This window comes from Mesoplodon densirostris, chromosome 2 (assembly GCF_025265405.1).
Source record: "Mesoplodon densirostris isolate mMesDen1 chromosome 2, mMesDen1 primary haplotype, whole genome shotgun sequence".
NCBI lineage: Eukaryota > Metazoa > Chordata > Mammalia > Artiodactyla > Ziphiidae > Mesoplodon > Mesoplodon densirostris.
This window is the reverse complement of record NC_082662.1, coordinates 30010109-30035000: the sequence shown is the minus strand read 5'-3', so window position 1 is coordinate 30035000 and position 24892 is coordinate 30010109. Positions and strand designations below refer to the sequence as shown.

Genomic DNA, 24892 nt, shown 5'->3' with positions numbered 1-24892 from the left:
CGGCCTCTCTTGTTGCGGAGCACAAGCTCCAGACGCACAGGCTCAGTAGTTGTGGCTCACGGGCCTAGTTGCTCCGCGGCATGTGGGATCCTCCCAGACCAGGGCTTGAACCCGTGTCCCCTGCATTGGCAGGCAGATTCTCAACCACTGCGCCACCGGGGAAGCCCACTTACTTTTAAAATTAGGTTATTTTCTTCTTTTCATGGGTAGCAGTGTTAGAATAATGAGAAAAGGATAGGCTTGGAAATGAAATAGATTTTAATTCTAGATCCAGACTTGAAATTCAGAGAAATCATAATTCGTTCACTGCAAAACTAGAAAAACATCTAGTACTTATAGCATTAGGGTGAAGATTCAATATAAGGTACCTACTTGTGCCCAGAACATGGCAGGAGCTCATCAGAGCTCTTTTTCTCATCTTTGAAGAATTGTCTACTCATGTCTTTTGCTCTCTGATTTACTGAGGTTTTAATTCTAGGCAAAATCATTTTGTCAATGTAAACTAACTCCTTGAAGAGGCTGATGGGAGAATGTTCCATGAAAAAGCGATTAGGATTCCTGAATTTGTGTTTTACTGTGTCAAAATTGAAAATTTTTGTTAGGATGCAGCTAAAATAACAGATGTGAAAAAAGAAAATAATAAATATTTGCCATATTTAAGATAACTAGGACTACAAGTACCAAAATGAGCCCAGGTCCAAATGATGAGTATAAAATAAAGCAGTAAATAATGTTGGATCCTGGTAAAAACATAACTACAATTATACTTTAACCTCCTGAGAGGTTATGTGCCTCAATTTTATATGTATACTTTCATTGCTCTGAAGATATAAGAGCAGAAACTTATTATACAATGTCTTTTTATGGTAATAGTGAGCAATTAAGAGGCCACATTAAACATGTTGGCCATGTCTATTATTACCTAGCAAAATAATATTAACATAGTACTCAGGAGATATTGATAGATGAAAGGATTGCTTTTCTTTTTCTATTTTTAATATAAAATATCACATATTTAGTACTAGAGTGTCACTAAACAAATTACGAAGTGAATATCCACATAACAATATTCATATCATGCACTAAATATTGCCAGTATCCTAGAAACCTCTTCCCTATCCCCTTCCCAACCTTAACTTCCCCTCTCTCTGCTAGAGGTAACCAAAATCCTGGCTTTTATGGTAATCACTTCTTTTTCTTTATAGAATTACAACATAAGTACAGATCACTAAGGACCACAATTAAGTTTTCCTAGTTCTTGAATGTTATGTAACTGGAAACATAAAGCATGTAATCTTTTTGAGTCTTTGGCTAAACATTGTTTCTAACTCATCTATATTAATTAAATGTAACTAGTTTCTTCATTTTCATTGCTCTAACACTCTGTTGAAGAAATACACAATTTATCCACTCTGATTTTGATGGACAGGGAATTCCCTTGCAGTCCAGTGGTTAGGAATGGGCACTTTCACTGCCAGGGGCCCAGGTTCAATCCCTGGTCAGGCAACTAAGGGTCCCAGGCGTAAGCTGCCCCGCGGCAAAAAAACAAAACCAAACAAAAAACCAAAAAAACCTGATTATTAATGTTGGTGGACAGTTTATGCTGGCACTTTCCTTTGGTTATTAGAATAAAGTTATGAATATTCTTATGGCCTTTTTTTTTTTTGGCTGCACCACGCAGTATGCGGGATCCTAGTTCCCTAACCAGAGATCTAACCTGTGCCCCCTGCAGTGGAAGAGTGGATTCTTAACTGCTAGACCACCAGGGAAGTCCCTAGGTGGCCTTCTTGATATACGTACACACATATATTTCTCTAGTAGAAAAGGCAATATCTGAGCAGAATTGCTGAGTCATTAGGGATGTGTATCTCTGACTTTCCTAGATAATGTCAAACTCTTCCAAAGTGGTTTTAACAAATAACTCTCCCACAAGCAGCATTTAAGAGTCACTGTCTTGCCAAATTTTCACCATTAGTATTGTTAGACTTGAATTTTAGCCCTTCTGGTGGATGTGTAATGATACCTCATTTCAAAAAAAAAAAAACAAAAAACAATTTGAGGTATAACTTACATACAATAAAATGCATTTCAATTGTAAAGGTCAATGATTTTGACAAATGTATATACATCTATGGTATTACCACCCCAATTAAGACAGAACCTGTCATCACCCCAGAAAGTACTTTCCTGCCCTTATGCAATCAGCTTTCTGTCATATCTGCCACAGGGGAGCACTGATCTGATTCGTTTTATAACAGAATAAATGGTTCCAGAATTTCATATAAATGGAATTATACTGTATACACCACTTTGTCTAGCTTTTTTGTACATCTTACTTGAGATTTATCCATAGCATTGTATAAATTAGTAGTTAGTTCTTTTTAGCTGCTGGGTAGTATTTCATTGTATAAATAAATTACAACTTGTTTCTCAGTTCACTTGTTGCTGGGCATGTGGGTTGTTTCCAGTTCCTAATTATTATGAACATGTAAACATATATGCACAAATCTTTGTATGGACCTATTTTTTCATTTCTCTTGGGGAAAGACCTAAGAATAGAACTGGTAGGACACACGGCAAGAAAATGTTTAAATTTAAAAGAATCTGCCAAGGGCTTCCCTGGTGGTGCAATGGTTAAGAATCCACCTGCCAATGCAGGGGACACAGGTTCGATCCCTGGTCTGGGAAGATCCCACATGCTGCGGAACAACTAAGCCTGTGTGCCACAACTACTGAGCCTGTGCTCTAGAGCCTGCAAGCCGCAGCTACTGAGCCCACGTGCCACAACTACTGAAACCCACGTGCCTAGAGCCCATGCTCCGCAACAAGAGAAGACACCGCAACGAAGAGCAGCCCCTGCTTGCCGTAAATGGAGAAAGCCCGCACACAGTAATGAAGACCCAATGCAGCCAAAGATAAATACATATTAAAAAAAAAAAAAGAATCTGCCAAAATATTTTTCAAAGTGGTTGTACAATTTTATACTCCTACCATTTCTGATTGCTCCACACCCTTGCCAACACTTAGCATTGCCAGTCTTTTTGATTTAGTGAAACTAGCAGGTGTGAAGTGATATCTCACTGTGGTTCTTACCTGCATTTTCCAGATGACCAATGATGTTTAGCATCTTCTCAAGTGCTTACTGGCCATTCCCATAATCTTTTGTGAAGTGTCTGATTTTGACCACTTTTTTTTTTTTTTTTTTTAAAGAAGATGTTGGGGGTAGGAGTTTATTAATTTATTTATTTTTGCTGTGTTGGGTCTTCGTTTCTGTGCGAGGGCTTTCTCTAGCTGTGGCAAGCGGGGGCCACTCTTCATCGCGGTGCGCGGGCCTTTCACTATCGCGGCCTCTCGTTGTGGCGCACAGGCTCCAGACGCGCAGGCTCAGTAGTTGTGGCTCACGGGCCTAGTTGCTCCGCGGCATATGGGATCCTCCCAGCCCAGGGCTCGAACCCGTGTCCCCTGCATTAGCAGGCAGATTCTCAACCACTGCGCCACCAGGGAAGCCCCTTTGACCACTTTTTAAAACTGAGTTATGCAAGTTTCTCATACATTCTGGACACAAATCTTTTTTTAGGATATGTTATGCAAATATTTTCTCCCAGCAGTAGCTTGCCTCTTCATCTTCTTAACAGTGTTCTTAAGAGAAGGTGTTCATTTATATGAGGTTTCCAACATATTAAGAAATCTTTGCCTACTCCAAGGACATGAATATTTTTCCTCTTTTCTTACAAATTTCTCAGTTTTAATGTATTTTTTTTTTCGTACAAATACTCAGCTGTTCTAGCATCATTTATTAAGAAGACTATTCTTTCCCCATTGAATGTTGGCCCCTTTGTCAAATATCAATCAACCACGTAAGTGGGTCTATTTCTGTACCTATTCTAATCACTTCTTAGCCTTTTGGCTAAGATCAAGTGTAGTGTCTATAGCTATCCTGTAACTTGATTTGTATGTCCACTATCCTGTAACTTGATTTGTATGTCCATCTTTAACCCCAATATCACAGCTTTGATTACTGTAGCTTTATAGTATGTCTTCAAATCAGGGATTATGAATCCTCCAACTCTGTTCCTCTTCAAAATGGTTTTAGCTATTCTAGGTTTTCTGCATTTCCACATAGATCTTAGAATCAGCTTGTCAATTTATATTATTTAAAAAAAAAAAAGCCTGGTGAGATTCTGGGATTGTGTTGAGTCTACAGATCCATTTGGGGATAATGGACATCCTAAGAATTTGAGGCTTCTGGGCCAAGAACATGGTATCTCTGTTTATTTATGTCTTCCTATCTTTCTCAGGAATGCTTTGTAGCTTTCAGTGTAGAGGGCTTGTACATCCCTTTTAAAATCTATTCCTAAATTTTTTTTTTTTTTTTGTGGTACGCGGGCCTCTCACTGTTGTGGCCCCTCCCGTTGTGGAGCACAGGCTCCAGACGCGCAGGCTCAGCAGCCATGGCTCACGGGCCCAGCCACTCCACGGCATGTGGGATCTTCCCAGACCGGGGCACAAACCTGTGTCCCCTACATCGGCAGGCAGACTCTCAACCACAGGGCCACCAGGGAAGCTCCCCTACATTTTTTGATATTATGAATGGTACATGTGTTTTTCATTTTTCTAATTGTTGAATACTGGGTATTATTTATTATACTGCTAGTATTTTCTTTTTGTATATGCAACTAGTGTCTTGTGATCTTGCTAAATTCATCTATTAATTCTAGTAGGATTTTTTTTTTGGTAGATTTCTTAGGATTTTTTATGTAAACAATTATGTCTTCTGCAAACTGAGATAGTTGTATTACTTCCTTTACAATATTATGCCTTTATTTTTCTTAGACCACCAGCACAATGTTAGACAGAAGTAGTGAAAGTATTCTTGCCTTCTTCTTAATCTTATGGCAAAATCATTCACTCTTTTTATCATTTAGTATGATGATGCCTGTATCTTTTTCTAGATGCTTTGATCAGGTTGAAGAAGTTTCCTTTTACTGCTAGTCTGTTATAAATTTTTATCATGAAAATGTTAAAATGTGTCAAATGATTCTTCTGTCTGTTGAGAGGATTACATTGTTTTTGTCAGGTGTCAGATTCTGGGGTATACTAGCCTCATAAAATTGAGTTGTAAAGCCTTTCTTCTTCTGTTTTCTGAAAGAATTTGTGAAAGATTGGTATTATTTTTCTTTAAATGTTAGATAAAATTCAGCAGCGAATGATTTGGGACTGGAGATTTCTTTGTTAGAAAGAATTATGGATTTAATTTCCTTAATAGATACAAGGCTATTCCAATTTTCTTTGAGCCAAGTTTTGTAAAGTTGTGTTTCATTTATCAAATTAATTGGTATAAATTTGTTCCTAACATTCCCTTATTAATCTTTCAGTTCTGAAGGATCTTTAGTGATAACCCCTTCTTTCATTCCTGACAACAGTAATCAGTTTTATTTTTCTATTTTTCTTGATCAGCCTTGTTAGGAGTTTAAAATTTTTATTAGCTTTTTAAAAGGAATTAACTTTTGGTTTCATTCACTTTCTATATTGTTTGTTTTCTATTAATTTTTGCTCTGATCTTTATTATTTCTTACTTTCCACTTACTTTGGGTTTAATTTGTTCTTCTTCTACCTTAAGATAGAAACTGTGTGTGCTAGCCTGCCTCTGAGACGGTCCCTAATAATAAGTCTTGCCTCATGGGATTTGCACGTTTGTGTCTCTCCTACACTGAATATAACTGGTTTATATAACTAATAAGACATTACAAAACTGGCAGAATATAGCTTTCAATGCTAGGCCTTAATGTCATTACAGCTTTTGTCTTGCTCTATCATGGATTACTTGCTCCAGAGGAAGGCAGCCACAATATCATGACGACACTTAACCAGCCCTGTAGAGAGGTCCAGATGGCAAGAAACTAGGCCTCTAGCACAAACTTGTTACTGAGTTTTACAGATGTAAAACAAGACTTAACCATCCATTGAAACATTCATCAAGTACCTACTATATCAGGGACTCCTTTGTGGGTTGGAATTTAAAGATGACTCAGACAAAGCCTCTGCCTTTTAAGAACAGATCCTGGGTTAGGATGGCAGAGGAACCACAAGCAGCTCATTTCATTCCTTCCTCAAACTCCACTATAACCATGGTAAGGAATTAAAAGAAAGAAAGAAAAAAAGAAAAAAAGACATAAACCTAGAAGGACGGGAGAACAGAAAACAGAAAATGCACCAACATTTTAGAAGATGAAAAGCAAGTAGACAAGTTGTAACTGACATAGCAGATAGAATCCTCAGAAGGCGTGAGAAATGGCAGTACTAGGTACCTCTGAAACTGGTGATAAAAAGATGGGGGTAGTACAGAAAAATGAAGAGGAAAGCTGTTTGAGAAGCAGGTAGAATCCTAGGTCCCTTGTTCAGCTCCATTCACATTGCGGAACAACTGCCTCGTCTTTATCCTGGCATAAACTGTAGGTCTATTCTCTGGAAAAAGTAAAAGACTTTTGGAGGGAGGATGTCAGGCACTATTAAGGGCACAGGACTGTACCCAAAACAAGGAATTAAATGACTATAAATATTAAATGCTGAATGCAGACATTCCCCAAGCCAGAATCCCCAACTTGGCTTCCAGATCGCAGGTAATGAAGACTATTACCCTTCAAGCAGGAGTTTGGAAGGCTCATCTTTGGGTAATTTGACCAGGTAAGACCTAAGGATAAACTAACATTATAGGTTCCCCAATATCAGCCCAGTCAAATCACCCTATGATAAAGCTCAAAGTAAACAGGCTCCACTGATGAATTCAAAGCATCTAGTCAGTGTTTTAGAGTCCCAATGCATCATGAATAAATAATCAAGGTTACTATATACTTGAGGGAAGCTTCCAAAATGGAGGATAATGATCAAAACAAACGAACAAACAAAAAAAGAATTTGGAGGAAGCATAAGCCTAAGAAAAATAATACCCCAAAATAAATTATCTACAGTGAGCCTAGAGAAGATACTACCATATATGAAACAAGAATAGTATGCTACTATAAAATAACATTCAGGAGATAAAAAAGAACGATTAGAAATTTTAAAAAGCGAAGGGGGTTAGAAGACGAAGGTAAGTAAATTTTCCAGAAAGTAAAGTAATACAAGGGAAACAAAACCTCACTAAAGCTATTTAAAAAGTGGAGCACCACTTTCAAATTTATGAAGGAAAATTATTTCCAACATAGAAACCCAGCTGAACTTTCATTTAGTTTGTTGATATATTTTCCAATGTGTAAGGCATCAAAAATTTTTGCCTCTTGTGTACCCTTTTCTCATGAAACTTCTAAAAAAGAGGGGAGGGGTAGGAAGGGATACAGATAGTGAAGTTTGATCCCAAGAGGACAGCTGTGCACCAAATATGAACATACTCTATCAGACTGAAGCAGTATGGATCAAGAAACAGATTTGATTAGACTATCACTGAAATTCCTGCTGCCATTATACTCTTTTTCTAATGTGAGGATAGACTAGAAAAGCCTGATACAGGTATCTTTACTTGGCTGAGCTTGACCAGCGCTGATAAAGTTCCTGCCCTGCTGCCTGACCCTTTCACCCTAAAGAAATATTCTGCTTTGATCTACTTCTGAGGACTAATTGAATACTGTAAAAATCAAATTATTTCTTAACCTTAGGGATCTTATACCTGAACTTAAGACAAACATATGAAGCAAGCAACACTGATATTGTGATTAATAAATTACTTATTAGAAATCTGTTTTCCTTGCAAAGGAAGCATATTCAGTGAGAACTTTTGACTCGTAAGCAGCATAAATTATAATTACCAAATTCTACAACCATTTATATATTACGACTACTTTCTTCTAGCAGCAAAATAGTGAATGTTTTATAGAAAGCTACTTTTTACTGAAAAGCACAAGGAAGTAAATAAAGTATATAAAAATAAAAAACATTTCTCAACTCAGATGTCCTGGGTCTGAGATTTGTATGCCAGGAATCTTGCCTCTTAAAGGATGCAGTAAAGAGCTGTGAATATTAAGGGCATAATCTCTGGAATCAGAAAAATTGACCTCTATCATTTAAATATAAACTATTGTGCCTCAAATATAGTTATATCTAAATATACCTTTAATAGGTTATATTACATATAACAATACATTAATAAAAATATAAAATACAAACTGTGACATTTCGAGGGAGAAAGTCACTTTAGAGAAAGTTTAGATTTTGTCTCTAAACTTCAGTTGGGGGGTATCACTTAACTCATACAACTGTGATGAAGTTCATAGGAGATACAGTTGTCTTTTGGTTCCTGGGGGAGATTCGTTCTAGGACTCCCTTTGGATATCAGAAGTCGGTGGATGCTCAAGTCCCTTATAAAAAAATGACATAATACAGTCGGCCCTCAGTATACATGGTACCCAGGTGACAAGGGCCGACTGTAATTAATGTAAAATGTTTAGCATTCTGACTGTGGTAAACAAAAATATCTTCAGGGACATACAACTAATAAACACCAGATTCACTCTTTTGTGGCTGTGTTGCACGGCTTGTGAGATCTTAGTTCCCTGACCAAGGACTGAACCTGTGCCCTCGGCAGTCAAAGTGCGGAATCCTAATCACTGGACCACCAGGGAATTCCCCAGATTCACTCTGATGCTCTTAAAATGCATAGTTACAAAAATTAAATGCAAGTTGCAAATGAGTTAGGCCTAAAGGCAGGCCAACCTAAAAAAATATTCTGCATTTCACTGACTCTAAAATGCCAATTATGGTAAGGTACCGCAGTATTGTATGTATACTAAAAGAGAAATTTGCCAATTCAACTGTGACAAACCATCTACTGCAAGACATCTCCTGATTTCAGAGATAATGAAATGTGAAAAAAAAATTTTTTGTGTGTCTAAGATTGGTAAAATTCATTAAAGTTACACAGTTGAGAGTTAGGATATTAAACACCATGAAAACAATCATTTTGAAGACAAGATTAAGTCACACAATTAGAATTAAATTGCTTTCTTTCTTAAAGTACTGTTCCATGCTTATCTCCACCACAAATTTCACCTAGCTCCCACCTGTCACTTCCTCAGAGAAAAGTTCCTTGAACACTGAGACTAGAATGGATCCCTTTGTTACACAGTCCCACTGCACTTAGTACTTCCTCATAGTACTCATTGTATTGCTCAATACTAATCTTCTCTGGTTGATTTCAAGTTCAATAAAGACTGTTTTGTTCAGTGCAATATACCAAGTGGAAGGGTTGCAAAATCAAAACCACACAAACAAGAAAGGAAATATAAGCAAGTAAGGTGGTCAGTGTAATATTTTCCCTCATTATTTTTCACAGCAGCATTATATATTATTGACAATTTAAAAATAAACTCATTTAAGTGCCTTCTTAGCACAGTAGGCAGCACGTCAGTCTCATAAGAATAAACCCATTTAAAATTTTAGGCTTTGGGACTTCCCTGGTGGCGCAGTGGTTAAGAATCTACCTGCCAATGCAGGGGACATGGGTTTGAGCCCTGGTCGAGGAAGATCCCACATGCCGCGGAGCAACTAAGCCCGTGTGCCACAACTACTGAGCCTGAGCTCTAGAGTCCACAAGCTGCAACTACTGAGGCTCACGTGCCACAACTACTGAAGCCCACGCATCTAGAGCCCGTGCTCCCAACAAGAGAAGCCACCACAAGGAGAAGTCCGTGCACTGCAACGAAGAGTAGCCCCCACTCGCCCCAACTAGAGAAAGCCCGTGTGCAGCAACAAAGACTCAATGCAGCCAAAAATTAATAAATAAATAAATTAATAAAATAAAATAAAATTTTAGGTTTTATTTCATTTCATTAAGATAACACAGATCTTTTTGTTTCTTTGCTTCACAGTGGCACCTGAAATTATCTACACACTTTGTTCACACAAATAAACATACTGTCACATGTTTCCTGAGACATATAGCCTTATAGGTCTATCTCTTCTCCCTATCCCAACCAAACTATTTCATTCCTCTTCCTTCTTTCCTTCCTTCTTCCTAAAGGGAACCACTATATTGAAACTGGTGTGTATTTGTCCCATCTATGTTTTTATGGTTTGTTTTTTTCTGTTTTTTTTAACATCTTTATTGAAGTAAAATTGCTTTACAATGGTGTGTTAGTTTCTGCTTTATAACAAAATGAATCAGCTATACATATACATATACACCCATATCTCCTCCCTCTTGCGTCTCCCTCCCACCCTCCCTATACCACCGCTCTAGGTGGTCACAAAGCACCGCTATCTATGTTTTAATAATTTTACTGCATTTGTATGTATCCAGTATATACTTAAAAAACAAAATTCACATAAGTAGTAACATAACCTTTTGCTATTTGATCATCCCCCCAACATTGTTTTCAATAATAATCCATGTTGATATATGTAGACCTGGTTCATTCATTTAACTGTTACATAGTATACCACAATATAACAATTTATGTACTCACTCCAATGTTTACTTATTCTGTTATTGACAGGAATCAGGCTGTTTCCAATTTTCTGCTATTACAAATAATGTCTCAGTTTGTGCAAGATACCTCTATGGTATATTAAGGTTTTAAGACATGTTCAATTTCATCTTTACTAGATATTGAAAACTGCCTCTAAAGTAGTTGTATCAAATCATACACCTATAAACAGTGCATGATAGTTCCTTATACTTTATCCTCACCAACATTTGATATAAGACTTAAATTTTTATAAATCTGATAGGTGTGAAACGGTACTGATTTCACTTGCATTTTCCTGATTACTAATGAATTTGAGAATCTGATTTTCTATTGGCCATCTGTGTTTCCTCTTTTGTGAATTACCTATTTTTTTTTTTTTTTTTACTGATTGCCTTATATCCCATAAAGCTCTTGGTTATATATGCTGTAAATATTCTTCTAGCATTTTAACTTTGTTTATGTATTTATAAGTTTTAAACTTTGACAGAGCCAAGCTTATCAGTATTTTCTATTATGATTTATACATTTTACATTTTGTTCAATATTAGAGATATTCTCTTACTTTTTCTCTGAATGAATCTTATCTTATTTTTTGTTTTGGCCGCACCACACGGTATACAGGATTTTAGTTCCCCGACCCGGGACGGAACCTGCACACCCTGCATTGGAAGCATGGAGTCTTAACCACTGGACCGCCAGGGAAGTCCCTGATAGAATTTTAAAGTTTTGCTTGACAAATTTTAGATTACAATCCACTTAGAAATAAATTTGGGATATGATGTGAGATGGGTCTAATTATTTTTTTCATATAGTTAACAACTGCATAAACACCATTTATTAAACATTTTACTCTTTCCTCAGTGATTTGAAATGCCAACTTAATATCAACAAAGTTTCCATACCCCCCCGCCCCCACACAGAGCTTATTTCTAGGCTTTATATTCTGCTTCATTAATCTGTCTGTCCCTGCAGTTTAAAAGGTGTGCTAAAATTGTTACAGTTTTAACATAAGGAGGGCAACTCCTCCTTCTTTACTCTTCTTTAAAATTATATTGATTTTTTCATCATCACTTATTTTTTCCATATAAATCTTAATATTGACTTATCAAGTTTCACTATATACCTGATTGAGATTTTACTTGAAATTGCATTTACAGATTAATTTTGGGAGAATTGACATCTTATCAAACAGTCTTCTCAATAAGCCTAATATATTTCTTTCATTCAGATCTTCACTTATATCTTTCAATAAAGTTTTATATTTTAGAGACCTCTCAGAAATCTTTTATTCCTGTGTATCCCCTTTTCAACCCAAACTCTCAATGTCATCACATTTTCTAAAGCTCAGTTAAGACATCATTTACTTCTACAAATATTTTTCTAACTTTCCAGGCTCAATTAGATACTCCTCCTCCATGTTCTTGGTTTTATTTATTCATTCCTTGCTTAGTATGACCAAGAGTTGTGCCAGGCATGGAGGTAGACTGGTGAATAAGATGGACAGTCCCTAGCTTCATGGAGCTTTCATTCTAACAGGAGACAAAGAATAATAAACACTTATAATTCAAGGTGACACATGGTATTACAGGGGAAGTATACTGTACTATGGGAATACATAAGAGAAATACCTAACTCAGACTTGGGGGAATGGCTGGATGGGGGGCAAGAAGGGTGTCAAATACTGCTTCTCAAGGAAGTAACATGTAGACTGAAACCTGTAAGAAGAACAGAAGTTAGCAAGCACAATAGTGACTAAATATCATAGTACTGACATCCTTGTCTTACTCTTGATTTTACTGGAAAAGCTCTGCTGCTTAACTGTAAAATCTACTCTCTGAATATGTTTCCTCCCTTGGCTTCCTTGACACCATTTCTTGGCTCTCATACTGCCTGTGATAATCATTAACTGCTCACTGGTTCCTCTTCCTTCCTTAAATGCTAGTATTCTCCATGGCTCTATCCTTTTCATTCCTGTTTTCAATCTAAATACTATTTCTAAAGTTTTTCCATTTTCAGAGTTTCAAATATGGATTTATATACTAAGGAGTCCCAAAACTTTTACTTTTAGCTCACATCACTACAGATTTTCACATCTGCATTTCCAACTACATACTACATGACTCTGTCCTTACGTTCCATAGAATCCTCAAGCTATAGACATATTTACATTTGACATATTTATACATGGTATATACTGCCAGCTAACCAGCAACAGCAGACCTACCTCCCATATTCAGTATTATCACTCATACCTGGTATGAATGAGTCACTATTCTGAATGTATGTTGGTGAGCATGCCCTTCTTGAAAGCTAGTTTATAAAAGCCAGCACAGTTAGCTAGCACAGTCACTGAAGGTTTGGGAATATGAAGATTGTTTCAAAGACTGAATAATCATAAAATTCTGTAGGCCAAGTATAGGGTTTTGTTTTTTTATTTTTAATATGTCAATTTGGCTAGGCTACTACTTGTCAGTTATTCAATCAAACACTAATCTAGGTATTGCTGTGAAGATATTTTATAGATGTAATTAAAGGGATATTATCCTGGATAATCTGAGTTGGCCTCATTCAGTCAGTTGAAAGGCCTTAAAAATGGGGCTGAGGTATCCCCAAGAGAGAGAAGAAATTCTACCTATGGACAGCAGCTACAGCCCATACCCATGTGTTCTAGCCTGCCCTTCCTGATAGCCTACCCTAAGGATTTCAGACTTGACTAGCTAGCCCCTACAACTGTGTAAGCCCAATCGCTCTCTCTCTCTATGTGTCTCCTACTGGTTCTGCTTCTCTGGTTGAACCTAATACACTAAGATTGTAGCTTTACTTACAAAAACCAATTCCTTCAAAAACCTAGTAAACCTTCTGGTCTATTCATTTCCAATCAGTTCCATGTACCAGTAACTATACCCAAAGTTTTTTTCTGGACATGGTTTTTAAACCTAGTTTTTCAACTTAATCTTTGTAATATGTTCCTTCCTCTCCATCCCACATTAGACCATCACCATCTCTTACCTGAACTAGTGATTGAAAAAGCCTCCTAACTGGTTTCTCAGATTAGTTTTTTTCTCCTCTATCTATTCTCCACACTGCTGCCAGAGGTCTCTTTCTGGAAAACAAATATGATCATGTCACTATCCTTCTTAAAAACTTTTGAAGTCTTCCTACCTACAGGATAGAGGTAAATTTATTTTCTATTTCATTATTTTCTGTTTTTAACTCTTATTTCCTTCTATTTTTCTTTGCATTTAATTATGATATTTTTCTAACTTATTAAGATGAATGTATAGGTTATTGATGCTTTTCTTCTTTTCTAATAGGCATTTAATTTAAGGTTTTAAATTCTCTCTAAGCATTGCTTTAGCTAATCATACCAATTCTGATATGTACTATTTTCAATACTCTTCAGTTCAAAATATTTAAAATTTGTGATTTCTTCAACCAATGGGTTATTTAGAAATTATTTTTTAGTAATATCCAAAGCTGAACTTTAAGTTCCCATAGGAAAATAGCAGCAATTTATTTCCAAAATTTCCCACTTTCCTCCTAGAACTCAATACAGAGCAACAAAGATAATGTAAAAAAGAGAGAAAAGAAAAGGAAAAAAACCCCTACATCTTCAATGAACCTAGGAGACAATAAAAACCTGAAAATGCCAAATTGTAAGTAAATATGGCCCAAAGTACTTGGGACTAGTAGAACCTATGCAAGGGAGAAAGACATGAAAGATGAAAGAAAGCCTAGTGGGGCAAGAGTAAATTTTCACTCTAGAGAGAGAGGGTCCTATTCTAAGTGGGAACTGCAATGTTTAGTTCTGAGATTGAATGGGGGAAATCTCAGAAGGAAGTAGAGAAAGGAGGTGTAGAAAGTGTCATGAGAGTGAGTAGAGGGTGAACTAGAAGTGACAGATCCCAGATAGGATTACCCTTTTAAAACCAAGGCTTGCATTTTTCCTCTATAATGTCAAACTTGGAGAAAAGTTAAAAGAATAGTACAATGAACTACCATGTACCCTTCAGAAATTCTCTAATTGCTAATGTTTGAGCAGGCACTTTAAAAGGCAGGAGCTGAATTCCCCTGTTAGCAGAAACTCCTTAAACATATATTACTCAGAGGCAAAAGAGATGTGCTTTATTTTGACGAAAGAACCCATCAGAACAACAGAGGACAGAGGCCTTGAGCAGAGAAACCTGGAAAACCACCTTGCTCCTAATGTCCTTTCCCACCTCCCTCTCCCACTCCAGTCTCTTCTAATAGGTGGTTTGGGAAAACTCATCTCATTCAAATACGAATAACAAAAGTGATAAGTATCCATAAAAAAATACCATTTAAAACATGTAAAAAAGCAGCACAACGTCCCTGACAAAGAAAACTCAACAGAAAATACCACCACGAAGTAGATAAAAAATTATAACGCTACCTTTTAACATGAATTCAAAACTTCTTAATGCAGCTATGAAGAAAGATCTCAGAGCAGAAATTTAAGAGCTAAGGGGAAAGACAAACAGTTAAGAGAAGATGAAAGAAGCACTGAGAACTCATGAAAGAAATGGAAGAAAAGGACTTTTTCAAATTCAAAAAATGAAAACTAAAATACAATGAGCAAATGGTAAAAACTGTATCACAAAAGGCACAGTAAGGAGCAAGTAGGATGGAATTTTTTAAAAAAGAAAATAAAATAACAGATTAAAAAAACAATAAAAGAGTTGAACCTACATTTTCAAAGAGAATTCCATGTTTTAAATAAAACTGACCCAAAATGCTCAACACTGAGAAAAAAATCTAATAAAATAATTGTAAAAAATATTTCCCCAACCAGACAAAAAAAGCAGGTCCCTTCTAGGGAAAAGAAAATCTGCTGACATCATATTTCTCTACTGAACATTCATTGTCAGAAGACAGTGGGAAAATACCTTTAAGAAACTCAAGAAAGTGTGATTCAGATAAACCATAATGGAAAAGAATATTTTTTAAAAAAGCATGTCTGTCTCTACGTGTAGAACTGAGTCACTTTGCTGTGCAGGCAGAGATTGCCACAACATGGAAATCAGCTATACTTCAATAAGAAAACAATGAATGAAAAAAAAGTGTGATTCAATCATTTTATGTCTAGCCAAGCAGTCCTTCAGGAATAAGGCTATAGACAAATGGTTTTCAATATGCAAAAACTCAGCTCTTACTCATATGAGCCCTTCCTGAACTAACAACTTGAGGACAAACTGCAACCAAGAGATGACAGGAAAAATTTTAGCAAAAGGACTTGCAATTAGCACCAATACATATAATTGTAGATTTAAGATGAAAATGAATGAACATACAGGTGACAGAATGGAATGTAACTGTTAACATGCTCAAAAAACACTGGAACAGTAATATATACGAATAAATGAATAACAGAAAAATCATAAAAAGTAGCATAAACTCACTGATTGCATTTTACAGTAATAGACAGGAGTCAAAGTTGAAAGTCAAGTAGTATAAAATTTAAGCAAAATCATAACAACAATAAAATAATGCTATATTGGCTAACACTAGTTAAAAAAGGAGAGGGAGGAAAGAAGGGAAGGAAAAGAATAAAGCTAATATAAATGTTACTCATTAAGGAAAGCAAAAGATACTGCTTTAAAGAGAGAGAAAGATGAGTATTATATGAAGGTAACCACTGATGAGAAAAAAAAAAAAACTTTCCTAATAACAGAACTAGCATTTAAAAAGCACAGAAAACATACCACATGGATTATAATCCTTTTGTTAGACAATGCAGATTTTTGGCCCAAAAGTACAAAAAAGTTACTTTATCATTGTAAAGGGTATAAATCACAATGAAGAATACAGATAGGTATACATATGCTCCCAATACTATAGCAGCAACATCATGAAAGTGGAAATATAAGAAGAAATAGAAACACAATAGGAAATTTAAATTTATTTCTCCCATTCTGAGACAAGTAAACAAAAATAAATAAGGAAATAGATGATCTAAACAACATAATCAAAATTGAAGTGCTGATGGATATTAATTTAACTCTATCCTAAAAAATGATTATATCTTATTTTCAAATAGCTATTGAACTTTCATTCACAAAATCTGACCATATATTAGGTTACTAAAAAAAAAAAAACCCTCAATAAATTCTAAAAATAGAAATACAAACCACATTCTCTGATTAACAGCACAATGAAACTAGAAATTTATAACACAATCAGAAAATAAAAAGATCTTCAATATGAAAATTTAAAAAGTCTCTCAAACAACATTTGGATAATATGGGAAATACAAATGAAATCTGTGGTGTTTTTAGAAAATAATATAATAAAAAACTAGATATTAGAAGCTTTGGAACATAGCTAAAACAGTGATAAGAAGAAAAATAACTGGGTTTTTTTGGGTTTCTGTTTGTTTTTATCTTTGGCCACGCCACACGGCCTGCAGGATCTTAGTTTCCCGACCAGGGATCGAACCCACGCCCTCAGCAGTGAAAGTGCGGAGTCCCAACCATTGGACCACCAGGGAATTCCCGAAATAATTTTTTTAAATACTTTTTTTAATAAGAAAAAATGAAATTAAATGAGTTACTAATATAGTTCAAAAAGTAAGGAAAGGGGCTTCCCTGGTGGCACAGTGGTTGAAAATCTGCCTGCCAATGCAGGGGACATGGGTTCGAGCCCTGGTCTGGGAAGATCCCACATGCCACGGAGCAACTGGGCCCGTGAGCCACAATTACTGAGCCTGCGCGTCTGGAGCCTGTGCTCCGCAACAAGAGAGGCCGCGATAGTGAGAGGCCCACGCGCTGCGATGAAGAGCGGCCCCCGCTTGCCACAACTATAGAAAGCCCTCGCACAGAAACGAAGACCCAACACAACCATAAATAAATAAATAAATAAATTTTTTTTTAAAAAGTAAGGAAAAACAACTAAATTAACTGAAGAAAAGTGGAGGAAAAAATTTATAAAGCTAAAAAGAGAAATTAAGGAGTCAGAAAACAGAAAGCCAGAAAACTAAGAAAAAAATTCAAAAGCTCTTTGGTGGGGTGAGGTGGGGAGAAACTACTAGTTGATTAAACTACCTCTCCTAATTAAGAGTAAAAAGGAAAAAGCACAAATATAAAAAAGAAACTATGGGAATAAACCACAGAAGTAGACAAAACTAAAAAAAAAAAAAAAAGGAACTACTTAGTAAAGATACGTTAGATATAGATAAAATATATATTTCTAGTAAGATATAAGCTACCAAAACTGAATCCAGAGAGTCTAAACAGACTGATTTTTCACAAAATAAATGAAAGATTTAAAAGAGCTACCCACCAAACAAAACAAAACACACCAGGCCACAAGATTTTACAGGGGAATTCTACCAAATCTTAAAAGAGTTGATAATTTCAATACTATTTAAAAACTGTTGTACATTTTAGAAAATGGGAAACTTCTAAATTCTTTATGAAATAAAATATTAATACCAAAACTTGAAAAAGACTGCACAAAAAAGAGAAGATTGCAGATCAGATCAATCTTACTTTTTTGCAATTTGATTAAAAAGGTAAAGCATTAACTAACAGATTCCAGCATCACATTAAAATAATCCAAAAATACAAGTTTAGTTCAGTGTTTGTTAAAAAAGAAGAGAAATATCATACCATCAGCTCCATAGCCACTAAAAGACATCTGACAAAATTCAACAACCATTCTTGATTAAAAGTACTCAATAAAATAGGAACCAACAGATGCTCCTAAACATATATATACATATATGTATTTAATGCAGAAACACTGGAAGCATTCCTTCTAAAGTAAGGAATAAAAAGAGGATGCCCACTACTCTGTAATGGTTAACTGTCCTATCTAATTAGTCAATATAATCTGATAAAAATATTAGAGGTATAAAAATCCAAAGGAAGATGTAAACCTATCACCATCATAGATGAAATGATTATAACCTAGACACTGCAAGGAAATCACTGAAAAGTTAATGGAATTCAATAAGGCAGAGAGAAAAAAGTTACTATACAGAAATTAAATGCCTTCATGTACATAAACAATAACCAGTAAGAATCTATAAACCCATTTAATAGGGAAAAAAGAGAGAGAGGACATATCCAGGAATGATAATAAGAAATGTGCAAATTTTATGTCAGGAAAACTTTAAAACACTCCTGAAGTAAACAAAAGTAATCCTGAACAAATGGAAAGGCATAGTGTTTTCTTGGATAGAAAGACTCACTATCTTAAGACTCAGTAACTTAATTAAAAAATATAATGAGGTCACAGTAAAAGTAACAGTCCATTCTCCCATAACCACTAGTTCTGACAAGGTATTTCTAAAGCTTATATAGTGAGATAAGTAAGAATGGCCTAGAAATCCTGAAGAGAAAAATGAGACTAGCCCTAGAAGATATTAAAAGTTATAAAAGAAAGGACTGACTGAAACACACAGCCCCACCAAAAGACAAATTTCTACATGACAAAAAGTAAAAACAAGACCACACCAAAGATCAAAAGACAAATAACAACCTAGGGATAATATGTGCAATTCATATCACAAAGGGCAAAGGGCTCCTTGATTTCAGAAAGCTCCCTCAGTAAATAAGACCAAAAATGCAACAGAAAAAAAGGAGCAAAGGACATAAAGAAATAAGGTGGCCCTTACATATGTGAAAAGATGGTCCAATGCAAAATAATAGTACATAAGGAAACTATTTCTTGTAAATCTGATGGACAAAAATCTAGAGTTTGACACCTCTAGTGGCAAAGGTATAGGGAAACAGGTAGTCTCATTTACTGATGCAAAATATTTACAATCTCAGTGGAGGGCAATCTGGCAGTAACAATCAAAATTACAAATATATTGACCCATCAATTTCACCTCCTGGAATCTATCTGAAAAATACAAATATATGAATGATGTTCTGAAATGGAAAATAATTAAAAACAGCCCTAGTCTTCCCTGGTGGCGCAGTGGTTGAGAGTCCGCCTGCCGATGCAGGGGACATGGATTCGTGCCCCGGTCTGGGAAGATCCCATATGCCGTGGAGTGGTTGGGCCCGTGAGCCATGGCCGCTGAGCCTGCGTGTTCAGAGCCTGTGCTCCGCACGGGAGAGGCCACAACAGCGAGAGGCCCGCGTACCGCAAAAAAAAAAAAAAAAAAAAAAAAAAAAAAAAAAAAAAAAAAAAAACCCAAAAACCCCAGCCCTAGTATACACCTAAAGATGACTTTAAAAATACATCATCTCGACGTATCCCCACAATGCAGCTGAAAATAATGACAAAACTATGTACTGATCTGGAAAGGCCCAGGGATCCTTGGAGGAATGGCTGATTCCAGGTATAGAGGAGGAAATACAGGATGAATCTGGAAAATTCTGCTGTGTCAGAAAGAAAGCTATCAAAGACAATGAATTATCAACAGGACAATGTGATTTTCCACATAAGAATTCCACCTAATGTAAAAGAAATAACAGAATTAGAAAAAATACCAGTTGGTAATCCCTAGTGAAATAAATGACTCAGGTAACAATGATCAACGAATGGAATATCAGTGACTGAAAGATTGATTGGGAAATTTACAATGGAGAGATCAGGCCTACTGATCTCTGAACATACTAAGCAATCTTAGTACCACTAAAGTTGGGACCACTATATACTATATGCCTCCTAATATGATACAATACAGAGCATTTATGAATCAGAATTGAATCAAGCTTACAGGGCCAACTTTCATTTTCAGGAAATATAGGGGATAGAGGAAGAAGACAATGACACCACAAGAAAACAAAAGACAAATCCAGATTTTTGGATATTCTACAGGAACAGTGAAAGTTTCTACAACAAGTCAATGACATAAAAAAGGAAAAAACAAAACAAAACTAGAGGGAAGGAAATGGGACTACTACATTTTTAAAAGGCATAATAGCCAAATGTGATGTGTGGATCTTGTTTAGATCCTGATTAGAACCAACCAACTATAGAAAGATATATTTGAGACTATCAGGGAAATCTGATTATGGACAGGGAATTAGAAACTACAAATAAATGATTAAACTTTTTACATATCATAGCAGCATTGTGACTGTGTAAGAAAACATCCGTATTTTTAGAGGTGCACACTGTAGTAGGGAAAAAATAACATGCTGTATGGGATTTGATTTAAAATTACTACAGTAGAGGAAGAAATGTACATAGTTTAAGCAAAGGCAGAAAAATCCTGACGGTCTGGATATTGGCTACCTAGGCAGCAGTTTATCATACTAGTCTCTCTACTTTTATATATACTTAAAATATTCTTAAAAAAAAACACCTAAAAATGAGAATGCAATTAGCACCACATTAAACATCAGTAGTAGGCACAATCTAAGGGTCACCAAGACCAACAGACTTCTCTTCCTTTAAAATATGTATTTCATAATGAAATACTGACTTATATAATTGTTAAGGACAAAAATGAGTTATAATTGCTCAGATGATCATGTCAAGGCTTTTACATTTGCTTTCATTTGCTTACTTCATGTTTAGTAGCATTCCAGGAAAAGTTCTATACAAAGGATTTCTAAATGAAATGTAATAAAAAATAAAGGTTTTTCCAGTTTGTCTTAATATATGTCCAAATATTAATTCAAGACACCAGTACATATAATTACATATAAAATGTACATATATACAGACACACACACACAGGCCATATAGAAATCAACTACCCAACACAGAATATGGTTTTAATTCCCTTACCATCAATATTAAGCATCATTTTCCACATGGCAGGCCGAACAGACTGATGGAATCCAAACCAAACTTCCCTGCCCCCTCCCAGAGGGTGGTCATATCCTTCTGGAGCTGAGAAAAACGAACGCCCCACAGGCGTATATCTACAAAAATTAAAATGGCATGTTCAATCTTTTCCTTCCCATTGAGTATTTAAATCTGCAGAACAGGTGAGTCTAGAGTATATAATCTTAACTTATCATAATAATGCCTCTCATTATGAATATATGAAACTAAACATTTTCCAAATTTGTGAAAGCAAAAAGCAACCACTCAAAATGAAAAAACACCATCCCTCACTGAAATTCTCTATACTTAAAACTAATGTTTGAATAAGATTAAATTTTATTTAAAATAGTTTAAAAAAATAGTTCTAACCTTAGAAAATGCTAAAGAATAAATAATTATTGATCAAAAAGCTACTTCTATAAATGTTGTTTGTAGGACATAATATTTTTCTTTAAAAAGACACACTGATCCTATACACATACACATAGATGCACATACACATGTGAGATGCTAGTGTGATTAAAAAAGTAACAATTTCAACACACTTTGATACTGCTATACAAACAATGAAATTACCTTTAAAACACGGTGATTTAACTAAAATACTAAAACTGATAATGTATCAGTTAGTCAAGATTTATAGCTCCTAAGAAAAAGGGTTAGACATTTTTTTCTGAAAAAAATAGCTATGCTAATGATGTGCATTTACTTTCACAAGTCAGAGAATTTTATGTAACATACTTCTCTCAATGAATTTGTATGCATGCTATTCTTCAACTGAGATAATCAAAATATACAACATCTGAAGGTTAACCAAAGGAAGACTGCACAACCTACTTTTGGGAAGAAAGCTTTCATACTTAAAATCTAAAGAAGAAAAAAAAGCCAGAAGCACCCACTTCATGGAGGGCAGATGTCGTAGCACCACATCAACGGCATGGACAGGATTAGTGCTGATTGGCTTGTCTAATTCCAGTGGCTCTGGCAAGGTCCGTCCTGTCAGTACTTCATGTAGTAGGTGCCAACTCACCCGAGAGACAAATTTGATTGACACCTTGAAAGGTCGATCTTTTCCACCTTCCCCAGGTAAAGTAACATCTAAATCTACCTGTTGATGGGAAAAGAGTCAACTGGTAAAAGTTTTAAAAGATAAATACAATAATTTTTAACTGATACAAATATTTAAGAGAAAACAAGGCAAGTATAAAAAAAACAATCTCAATGTGAAATCAATAGACTAAAATGTAAATAAGTTATTTATGCCAGCATTCTTTGTCATTGCAAAATATGGAAATTACCTAAATGACCATTTAGGCAGATATAAAAAAAAAGGTAACGGAACTGCTATGGAATAATTTCCAAGCTACACTGTTATGTGAAAAAAAGCAAGTACAAAAGATTACAAATAGTATGCCATATTTTATGTGAGAAAGGGGGAAATGGAAAAATATTCATATATCTGCTTATTTTTGTAAAAAGAAACACAGAAAGCATGAATCAGAAACAACAAAAAAAAGGAGTTACTTTCAAAGGATATGAAAGAACAGATTGGAAGAAATAAAGGAGGGATTAACAATTCTGAGTATATTTTTCAGCTTAGTTTTGACTTTTGGAAGCATGTTAAGTTAAATTCTATAACATTAAAAAAAATAAAAATAAGATCAACAAGGATGGAGAGAAAAAACTAAAACTGAAAAGATACAAAATCAAATGAAACCAAATGCATTTCAAACAAATAACATAGCCAGATTGAAAGAATATTTTTTAAAAAATAAAAAAGAAAGAAAGAAAACACTAATTCAGGTAACTCCTGAACATAATATATTGACTATACTCTTGGTTAGGCGTGTGGAGGAGGGGTGGGTGGGAAAGAACTGCATACAAAATAAAACCTTAAACTCTTACTACTATGTTTGTTTTCTGTAGTGATATAGTGTAGTAATTCAGAAACTATTTTATATGTACTGTAGGACTGAACAAATAAGTAAAAGTGGTAATACTTTGGAGAGTCAGGGGTTTAAGGGAGAAGGAAGACACAAATATGCAATGTAGGGAGTAAAGGAAGAATCCTTTTGGGATAGACTAGAACTGGAAGAATCAGTCTGAATTCATGATTTCCAATAAACATATTGTATGATATTGCATACAATAAGTGGTACTTGCAGGATACATATGTTAGGTATATTATATGAATGTAATATTTATTATCTGTTTTGTTTATCTATTTACTTATTTATGTATTTATATTTTCTATCTCTATCCATTGAAAGGGCTTATAAGCACATATACCCCAGCAGCAATGAGCACATCCAGTACCCAGATTTTGGTTTCTAAATTGTATTCCCTAACTAAAAGAAAACAGTGTACCTTTGAGATATGGCTGGTTGCAGGACTACAGCAGGGAAAACACAAGATGAACCTGGAACATCTTGTGCCCAAAAGTAAGGAAATACTCAAAAAAAAAAAAAAAAAAGATGTGTCATGACAAAAGCACACAGGAACCAACTTAAAGGGGCTGCCACAGGCAAAATCTGGGACAATTTGGGCAAATAAGGATAAAGAACTAGAAGAGAAGAAAATGCGCTCCCTTACAGTAGAATAACAATGATTAATGTAGAAGGAATGACAGAATTAGAAAATCACCATTACTACATAATAATAAACCTTCCAAGCAAGAATCATCCATTACTAAAAAAGTCTAAAGAGAAACGGGATTCTTAAAAGTATCTCCCTTATAAAAATTAAAAACTTTGGTGCATCAAAGGGCACAATCAACATAGTGAAAAGGCAACCTATGGAATGTGAGAAAATATTCCAAAACATATATCCCATGAGAATACATAAAGAATTCCTAAAACTCAACAACAACAAAACCAAATAACCCAATTAAAAAATGGGCAAAGGAGTTGAATACACATTTCTCCAAAGAAGATACACAAAAGGCCCATAAGCATATGAAAAGATGCTCAACATCATTAGTCATTAGGTAAATGCAAATCAAACCCACAATGAGATATTACCTCACACCCAATAGGATGACAAATATCGAAAATTCAGAAAACAACAAATGTTGGCAAGGGTGTGAAGTATTTGGAAGCCTTGTCCACCGTTTGTAGAAACATAAAATGGTACAGTCACTATGGAAAACAGTATGGTGGCTTCCAAAAACACTAAAAATACAATTATCATTTATATGATCCAGCAACTCCACTTCTAGGTATATACACAAGAGAACTGAAAGTAGGCATTAGAAGAGAGATTTATACACCCATGTTGCATTATTGCATTATTTGCAGTAGCCAAAAGGTGTTCATCAGTGGGTGAATGGATAAACAAAATGTGGTATATACATTCAATGGAACATTATTCAACCTTAAAAAGGAAAGAAATTGTGACACAGGTGACAACATGAATGAACCTTGAGGACATTACGCTAAGTAAAATAATCCAGTCACAAAAGGACAAATACTGTATGGTTCCACTTATATGAGGTCCCTAGAGTAAATCTATGTTCAAATGGGAAAGCAACCCAAGTGTCCATCAACAGATGAATGGATAAGTAAAATGTAGTATATACATACGATGGAATACTATTCAGCCTTAAAAAGGGAGGAAATTCTGACACATGTCACAACATGGATTAACCTTGAGGATACTATGCTAAGTGAAATAAGCCA

General features: G+C 35.3%; 1 protein-coding gene across 4 annotated transcripts in view; it reads right to left on the bottom strand.

Moving 5' to 3' along the window:
* AGO3 (argonaute RISC catalytic component 3) overlaps positions 1-24892 on the bottom strand; it is a 116997-nt gene that overhangs the window by 51637 nt on the left and 40468 nt on the right. For 3 of the 4 annotated variants that reach the window (XM_060089481.1, XM_060089482.1, XM_060089483.1), the window contains exons 4-5: positions 22115-22323; positions 21174-21310 (exon numbers count right to left, since the gene is read on the bottom strand). In XM_060089481.1, coding sequence (XP_059945464.1) covers positions 21174-21310; positions 22115-22323 — 346 coding nt within the window. Of the gene's footprint in view, positions 1-12093; positions 12164-21173; positions 21311-22114; positions 22324-24892 lie in introns of those variants that run through there. The other variant, XM_060089484.1, reaches the window with a different exon arrangement.